This window comes from Elephantulus edwardii, unplaced genomic scaffold, assembly GCF_000299155.1.
Source record: "Elephantulus edwardii isolate Elephantulus edwardi_28Jun2011 unplaced genomic scaffold, EleEdw1.0 scaffold00003, whole genome shotgun sequence".
Lineage (NCBI taxonomy): Eukaryota > Metazoa > Chordata > Mammalia > Macroscelidea > Macroscelididae > Elephantulus > Elephantulus edwardii.
This window is the reverse complement of record NW_006399753.1, coordinates 26,805,778-26,814,812: the sequence shown is the minus strand read 5'-3', so window position 1 is coordinate 26,814,812 and position 9,035 is coordinate 26,805,778. Positions and strand designations below refer to the sequence as shown.

Here is a 9,035-nt window from a genome sequence, read left to right as displayed (position 1 = left end):
GCAGCAACATTCAAAGCTTTTAAAGTCCCATGCACTATATCACAAGTTAGGAGACACATTAAAAGCACTAAACATATTATTAAGCCAACCAATCCCTTTCAACCATACCTTAAATCTCAAAACCAAGAAACCAAATCCCATGAGGTATTAATATAGGTATAGAAATTATGGTATAGAAATATGGTATATAATATAGGTATAGAAATTATCATTATAGAAATAATGAGGTATAGAAATTGCCTCAAAAATTGTAGGGTTTTCACCTTTTTTACCACTGTTGTATATATGTAACTATCACAAAATTTTGGACATTCAAAATTTTACAAATATTAAAACTGTGACTCATAGAGTTTTCCTTGGCTAAGTTTTGGAAGTAAATGAAATAATTTTATAATTGTTATTGTTGTTATGTGCTGTCAAGTTGCCTCTCCTGGCCTCTATTTGCAACAAAATATGTCAGACAAAGCTTCAGAATCCTTGCCTCCAAGGAGCATCCTGATTTAACCCTCTCTAGGACAAACTTGTTAATTATCTTAGCAGTCCATAGTATATTCAATAGATTTCTCCAACAGCACAGCTCAAATGCATCAATTCTCCTTCTATCATTCCTAGACACTGTCAAGCTTTCTGACACAGCAAGTGATTGCACAAAAACCATGGCCTGTATCAGGTACATTTTAGTCTCCAGACTGACATCATTACTCTTCAGTATTTTGGCAAGGTCTCTAACAGCAGACTTTCCCATTGCAATACGTCTTTTAATTTCCTGGCTGTTAGTGCCAAGAGAATAGAAGAAGAATTGATGTCTTTGAGCTGTGGTGCTGGAGAAGCGTATTGAGAGTACCAAGGACTGCTAGGAAAACAAACAGATTCGTCCTGGAAAGGGTTAAACCGGGTGGCTCCTTGGAGGCAAGGATTCTGAAGCTTCGTCTGACATACTTTGGGCATGTTGCAAGGAGGGACTTATCCTTGGAGAGGGACATCATGTTTGGCAGAGTGGAGGGGTGGCACAGGAGAGGAAGAACTACTATGAGATGGATCGATTCTGAGTGGAGTGGTGGGAATGAATGTGTTTGAGACGACGAGGTTGGCACAGGATCGAACGGCGTTTAGGGCTCTTGTACATAGGGTCGCTATGAGTCGCAAGCAACTCGACGGCACATAACAACAACAACAGTGCCAAGAGTATTGACTGTGGAGCCAAGCAAACTAAAGCTGTGAACAATCTCAATCTCTTCACCATCCATCCTGATGCTGCCAATTGACCCAGTGGTGAGAATCTTTCTTTTCTTGATATTGAGCTTCAGTCCATATTGACCTTTTGCAACAAGCGCTTCCTCCTCAGTTTCAGCAAGTAGGGTTGTGTCATCTGCATAACACAGACTGTTGATGAGTCTTTCTCCAATATTGATGCCACATTACTTTTATTACTTACTTTGATTCTCAGAGTTTCCTAGATTTGGCTACTTGGCTCCTCTGTCTTGTTTTCAATAGTCTAGTATTGAATATACCATGGGCTGGTAGGGGAACAAACAGGTTTGTCCTGGAGAAGGTGAAGCCGGAATGCTCCTTGGAGTCAAGGATTCTGAAGCTTCGTCTGACATACTTTGGGCATGTTGCAAGAAGGGACTTATCCTTGGAGAGGGACATCATGTTTGGCAGAGTGGAGGGGTGGCACAGGAGAGGAAGAACTACTATGAGATGGATCGATTCTGAGTGGAGTGGTGGGAATGAATGTGTTTGAGACGACGAGGTTGGCACAGGATCGAACGGCGTTTAGGGCTCTTGTACATAGGGTCACAATGAGTCGCAAGCGACTTGATGGCACATAACAACAACAACAACAACAACAATGTGAAAATGAGAGTAATAATTTATATAATTGTATTTCAGCAGTTTTTATCTTAGCTTTTGAAAAGGTACTTGTCAGTAATGGTATAGATGTTGTAGTTGGTAGCCAACTCATGAATACCTTTAAACAGAATCAAATGTATTAAGAGAATGTGTCACCTTCATGATCATCATTGTTGAAACGTTTCATTCTAAGTTTGATTCCTTTTTACTGAAAAATATATGGTTTACTTTTCTAGAAATTGGTCTTTCTGGTGATGTATCCACAGTAAGTGAGATAAGTCTTGCTATACACCCAAAAATATTTTGGTTATATTTCTTCTAAAACAATTTGTTCTTTCCTCTGGAATTTCCTCGTATGCTCACTGTCTTTACAAACATCAGAAATAAAATGCATCAATACTTTTTATGGATCTCTGTTGGCCTAAACTGCACTGCAATCCCAAAGACAATCCTATGGTTTGAAACACGAGCTGTACTAGGGGAAGAATGGTGGGCAATCTCCTTCTGTACTTCTGAAAACCCACAGGAGGGTCAGCTATGGGTTGGTTCCGACTCAGTGGCACACAACACCACCACCACTATTTTGTCTTTCATTTCCCAGTGTTTGCTTGCATATTATGCAATTGAAAAGTCATTTCAGTTTGTAAAACTGTAGAATTTCTCCTGTAATATTTATTCTAGTTAAAATGGGAAATTTGTTTTCAGCTATTGATATGTCAAAATTAACCATTATGCTGCCTTTAGAGCCATGAAAAAGTTATGAAAATATGAGGTCTCATTTCATGCTATTAACTGCCTCTGAAAACCCACTGGAAGGTCAGCTATGAATTGGTTCTGACTTGATGGTACAAAACCACACCAACACCACATTATAAAAGGGTGAAAGAAGTACCACTCCTGCCTACTTTCCCCCCTCAATATATCACATTCTGGTTCCATAACTGAGATTGTGCAGTCCTGATAACAAATGAGAGCTTCTCTTTACTCAAAGATTTCAATTCCTTTATTTAGACCATCAATTTTTCTACCTGGGCCACTTCAGTAACATTTTCACTCTGTGAACTATGAATTTGACCTCCTTGTGGTTCCCGCAATTACTTTTCTATCAGCTAAAACCAGCTAGATTGGGCCTTTGTTCTGACCCAAGGCAAATCTTTGCCTCTTGCCAACTTTCATGGGTTTTTAAATCACTTTTTATTAAAGTCAAGCAGGAAACAAATAAGGCATGGAAATGATGCAGCAGCAAGAAATTTTCTTAAAGTGCCCATTCATAAATGTTTGAGGAAAACTATAAGGAACAGGAACACACCCTGGGTCCAGCAGTAGTCCTAAAAAACACAAGCCGAGGGCTGAATACCAGCCTCTGAGAGGTTAGTTATAGAAAGGAGCTGCTAACCTGCTAATTGCAGGTGTGACTTAGGGAGCTGACAAAGGCAGCCACTGTCTACCCAGTGCAATCAAATAAGAAAGGAAGTAGAAAACAGATATCTTAATTTTACTCTTCTCTAACTGGTGGTACATTTCTGCTGGTGCTTTTCACCGCTGGGCAAAAGAATAGGGACGTAGAGGGCAAGGGAAACCATTGATGCGATGCTTAAAGGTCACCCTGCTGAGGCATACAGCAGGATAGAAAACCAGAGAAAGAGTGTTTTGTTCTGGTGGAGCAAACAAAATATTTCACTTACATACAGCAATTCTTACTATTTTTAGTGATCATTCATCATTGTTTTGGTTTCTATATTTTTTCTTATGTAGTTATTCCCTGACACATTTTAAAAATTCCAGCTCCTAAAATACATTACATGTGCATCTTGTACTCATGGCAGGTCCTTGTCTGTGCATGTCTGTGTGTCTGTGTATGTGTGTGGGGAAGTGGAAGTTTCTGTCCTAAGCTTCCCTGCTCCAATTTGAAGAGTAAAAATATCTTCACCTTATAGTGAAAACACTGTAAAAAAAATTAACTGGACAAACAATAAAATAAAAAATGTAATCTTTATTACTTTTGCACATTTTTAATGTTGGTTAGCATCATTTAGGGTAATAGTAGCATTTTCCAGCATGCAGTTCACAAATACAGTTGATCTAAGTAATTTTAATAAAAAGAGGTGCCTATGGTTTGCTTCTGTAAGAAACACAAAATGTCCTGATGTAATTCATTATATAAGCTTATTACTCTCTGTTCTTGTGGAAAAAAAAAGTAAAACCCACTTAGATTTAGAACAATCGCAATCAGCATGAATCCAATAACAAAACAAATTAAACAAGAAACAAAATATAAAGGCTAGAAAAAAAAATAAAGAAGGAAACAAACAAGCACGACCCTAAATCAATTAGTACAGGCACTACCCGAAATGTCAATAATATTTTATACCCTTTTCCAATTACATACATAATTTAGATGCGAGTTGTGAACCTAAACTGCCCCTTAACGCTATGAAGTAATCTAAAATTAGCAAATGTGATAAAAAAGCAGAAATCTACAACTACCCAGTCTTGTTTTCATTTCTTATTTAGCAAATTTCTTCCATGAAAAAGTGCTATGGACAGAAAGTAAGAAAAGTGATTGTGATATCAACCTGAAGATAATTTCCTTTTCTTATATATGTACATAATGCTGAAAAAAGAAAAAAATGACTTTTTACAATATTTATATTTGCTTATAAAATTCTAAACACATTTTTAACAGGTTAAGCGGTGTTGTTTGTGTGTGTTTTTTAAACATGTCTGTACAATCTGGCTATACACCGTATGTTATGCACTTAAAAATGTAAAAGAAACCAAAAAAAGCTGTTAAAGTGCTGCAAACTATTGCTCAATGACTTAAAGGAATGAGATCTGTTGAACAAATTCCTTGACATGACCACTGGCATATGGCTTCTCTGGGTGAGATTCTGAGCAGTGGGAGAAACCAGATACAGCAGCATGGTAATATAAACATGCATTGATAGCATCCAAACTATCTATAATGGTACAGAATACATTATATTACCTGTGTAAAGCTTGCACTCTACATTTTGTGTGGTACATATTTGATGCAATAAATACTGTGCTTAGGTCATTATTTGTTTGCTCAAACGTGCACCACAGGGTAAAATGACTATTTACATAATAAATAGCATTTCATTAACATATACAGTTTCAAACTTGCTGAGAGCTGAAGATGGCTAAACAAAGTGCAGGATTAAGCAGAAATTTATAAAGGGTTTATTTGGTCAATTCAGTCTTCTGTGAAGTGGGCAATGTTTTTTTCTCCTAAGGATAATAAACAGAAACATAACATTTATGATTCCAGACATTTGAATGAAGTTTGCACCTGCTAACACTTAATGACCTATCCAAAAATTACTTACTGATTCTAGGTCCTGAATTTGACAAAACAAGGTCAGCAAAGCACCTCCAACTCTTACTCAATTCCTCCTCCTGGGAACTTGGATGGAATTTAAGAGCTCATAGTTTCCCCATGTGACGTTCCCTGTGACGTTTCCCCATGCATGATCTGAGTGCAGCATGCCCTCATGCAAACCACGTCTGTGTGTAGATGGGAGGGCCATGTGGTTGCCAAAACTCCCAGGGGACATACCTGTTAAAGAGGTCCTTTAGTCTAGTTCCCAACAGAAACCCAGTTACAAAAATAGTCACATATAATAAATAACACATGGATTAAAAAAAAAGATGAATCCACTAACAGACCTTGTAAAAATGTGACAAATGTGGCAGTTGAAATGCAAAGAGTGAATACAATTACTACACTAAAGTTGTCATGTTAAACAACCCCCAAATGATAGTTTTGCACCCCTGAATGGTCCCTACAGTTCGAGTAGCCATTGTGTTTCTTGTCTTCAGCAGTGTCAGCTGGTAATGAGAACAGTAACCTCCCGCCAAGGCTGTCTCCCCTTTACACAGAGTCACCATTTGCTGACAAGGGGTCACTGTCTTAGTGTAGGCACTGACCTTAAGGAGATTTTGTAAAAACAGTCAGTTTGGCATTGACCTCCTAAAGGAGTCCTGTTGACAAAAATACTTCACCTTCACAGGCTGTAAACAATTTGTCATTCGATTGTTTTCGTCTTATTTCCCTTTAGCTTTTTCATCTTTGCCTTCTTGCTCGTGCTTTTCTACAATTGGTTTTGTTACCCGGTCATAGGAGGGTGGACAAGCTGCTGTGGACATGGTCAGATCAGTTTTCTCTGTAATAGAGTTTTCATTTATTCTGTCAATTATCATGTCTTCTTTTACAAGAAGGTTAGCCCCACCTTTAAGTTTATTTTTATTGTATGTAAATGAAGCCTGTTTTACAGTTCGCTTCAAAAGGTGGCGCCTGTAAGCCCGCTGAATAATAACAGCAGATACTTCCTCTTGCTTTCGTTTTAAAGTAGTGGTAATGGGCTGATAGGAGACCTTGGAAGGATTGGAAGCCATGAATCGCTCCTCCATCTGTATTCGGAGAGCATCCATCTCTCCACTTTCCCCCAGAACCCGCTTTGTAAAAGCAAATAAGATGTCAAGGCAGTGGATTCGGTCACCACTGACCATGGGTAAGTCCATGGCAATGAGCTGGAGTTTGTTGGGTTGTGGCAAATTGAGAGGAGGTTCAAGTGCAGCTGCAAACTGAGATAGTTTTTCAAATTCCATGAACTGAGTGGCATCTGGATCAAACTTCTCCCAAACCTCATAGAACATCTCGAAGTCATCCTCACTCAGGGGCTCTGCACTTTCCTCAGTAGCAACACTGAAGTTCTCCAGGATGACAGCGATGTACATGTTCACCACCACCAGGAATGAGATGATGATGTAGCTGACGAAGAAGAAAATCCCAACAGATGGGTTACCGCAGTCTCCCTTAACGGAACTGCCAGGGTTATCTTTTTTAGGGTCACAGTCGGGTGGTCCACTGTTGAGAATAGGTGCTAGCAAGCCGTCCCAGCCAGCAGAGGTGGTAATTTGGAACAGGCAGATCATGCTGTTGCCAAAGGTCTCGAAGTTGAACATGTCATCAATGCCAACTTCTCTCTTAACATAAGCAAAGTTGGACATTCCGAAGATGGCGTAGATGAACATGACGAGGAAGAGCAGGAGGCCGATGTTAAACAACGCAGGGAGCGACATCATCAACGCAAAGAGCAGCGTGCGGATTCCCTTTGCTCCTTTGATCAGACGCAGGATTCGGCCGATCCTGGCGAGTCGAATCACTCGGAACAAGGTCGGGGACACAAAATATTTTTCTATTAACTCTGCCAGAAACATACCTGAGGAAAAACAAAGAGAATATCAACTATTAAAATAATAGCCAATTTAGTCTTTAGGGTAATTCTTTAATTTCTGTTGCTAGCCCAATGTTAAGTTTGGATACTGTAATAAGTGAACATAATCTTAAATTATATAAAACTCATATATACTATATAGTTAAGCATATACATAATATATCAGAAATACATTCTAATTATGATATTCATATATAAGTCCATCATCTAAAACAATCACAGTACTTTTCATCCTGGAATGGTTTTGCAGGCTACTTTTAGCTCCTGTGAAATTCCAAACCAGAATCTAAAGAATTAGCTGAAAATGAACAAATGTGGCTGAACTGCAGTGTCCAAGAGTATAAGTGAAAATCATTATTTTGAAAATGACAAATCCTGTCTCCTCTTTTCAGTTTTCATCAATTTAAGAGCATTTGCAGTTTCTGATGCTATTTTCACCTCTCCTTGAATATCATGTTCTCTTTTATATTTATTTATCTAAGCTCTGGTACATTTGTAAAAGGAGCCACGACAAATGCTTTTTCCAGCTCCCTGTGTCTCTAACATTGGTCTCTCAATTCTCTTTGCTAAGGCTTCTTTTGACATTTGCCTCTTAAATAAAGGATGCATTAAAAAGGAACCCAAGGAACTTAAGTGCCTGAGTCATACTGCTTCATTCTAAAAAGAGTTAGCCTAAGTAGAGTGAGAGTGTGTGTGTGTGTGTGTGTGTGTGTGTGTGTGTGAGTGAGTGTGTAAGAGAGAGTAGGGGAGATAACAAAAGAGATATGATCATGTTGACACCCTATCTTCCATGGAATATAACACAGATTAATAAAAGAATCAAAAGAACTGCATGTTAGGTCTATTTATTCAGAGAGGATATGGCATGGAAATCAGCCTAACGAAAAGTCAACGAAAAAGTTTCACATTAAAACTGTATTATTTTCAAGTCCTTGGGTTTCCAAGTCTGTAAATCACATGAAAGGAGACTGCCCATTTTTTGCTTAGGGGAGCAGCTGTTGATTTGAACAACTAGAGAGGCATGTCCTCTGGGTTAGCTGCACAATTCCCTATGGACTACATGCTATTAGGTAGTAAATGCGAATCCAGCCAGGCCTCCCCATTTAGGAAACAGTGAATGCTTCAGGTTCAGAGATTACTTAATTTTGCTGGAACTTGATTGTATTGTCAATGAGATAAGTTGGTGTTCATGAAGCTTATATGTTCAAGAGTTTGAGGGTACGGTTTAGAAATGAAGTCCTAGGCCATCTTACTTCCCTGGCTTCTCATTTATGTTAACCCATCTCTAAGGTAATGGCCAAAATCTTTGATACCCTTAAAGAGCCTCTCATGTGTATTTACTAAGGTTTTGTCCTTAGCTTTATTCTTCTGCCACTACAGGTTTTTTCTTATGTTATTTAGTTTCTGCTATTGTCTACATGCTAATGACACCATATCTATTTCTAATGGAATTCTCTCATGCAGTCCAGACTAAATTTTTAGTATTCTTCTTTACAAGAGTCAACTACATTTTTATTGCTCTTCAATCTCAAACACATCCTAGCAATGTTTTTTTAAACACTCAAACCATTTATAACTCAGTTAAAACACATTTCTAGTTCAAATAAAGGAAGATTTTGTATTGGTACTCAACATGTTTAATGCTTAAAATAAAAAATAAAATAGGCGCTTCCACGATTTAGGTCCTCCCAGAAGAGCTGTGGGTGAGCATTAACATTACTGGTAAATATATTCATTTTCTCCTGGACACAAGAGCCTACTTTTTGGTCCTAAAAGCCTTCTGAGGTCCCGACTCTTCTCACTATTTCTTAGTTGTTGGAATTGATGGAAAACCTCATAAGCAGTTCCTTACTTCACCTCTGCCTTGCATGTGGACTTCCAAGCTCTAAAACAGCCCAGTGGTAGATGGAATTTGGTCCA

At 38.4% G+C, this 9,035-nt stretch overlaps 1 protein-coding gene across 6 annotated transcripts in view; it reads right to left on the bottom strand.

Moving 5' to 3' along the window:
* Positions 1–5,478: 5,478 nt before the first annotated feature.
* The window catches only part of SCN1A (sodium channel, voltage-gated, type I, alpha subunit), a 114,937-nt gene continuing 111,380 nt past the window's right edge, over positions 5,479–9,035 (bottom strand). For all 6 annotated transcript variants that reach the window (XM_006879331.1, XM_006879332.1, XM_006879335.1 and 3 more), the window contains exon 26: positions 5,479–7,100. In XM_006879331.1, the coding sequence (XP_006879393.1) occupies positions 5,923–7,100 (1,178 nt within the window). In that variant the 3' untranslated portion in view covers positions 5,479–5,922. The remainder of the gene's footprint in view (positions 7,101–9,035) is intronic.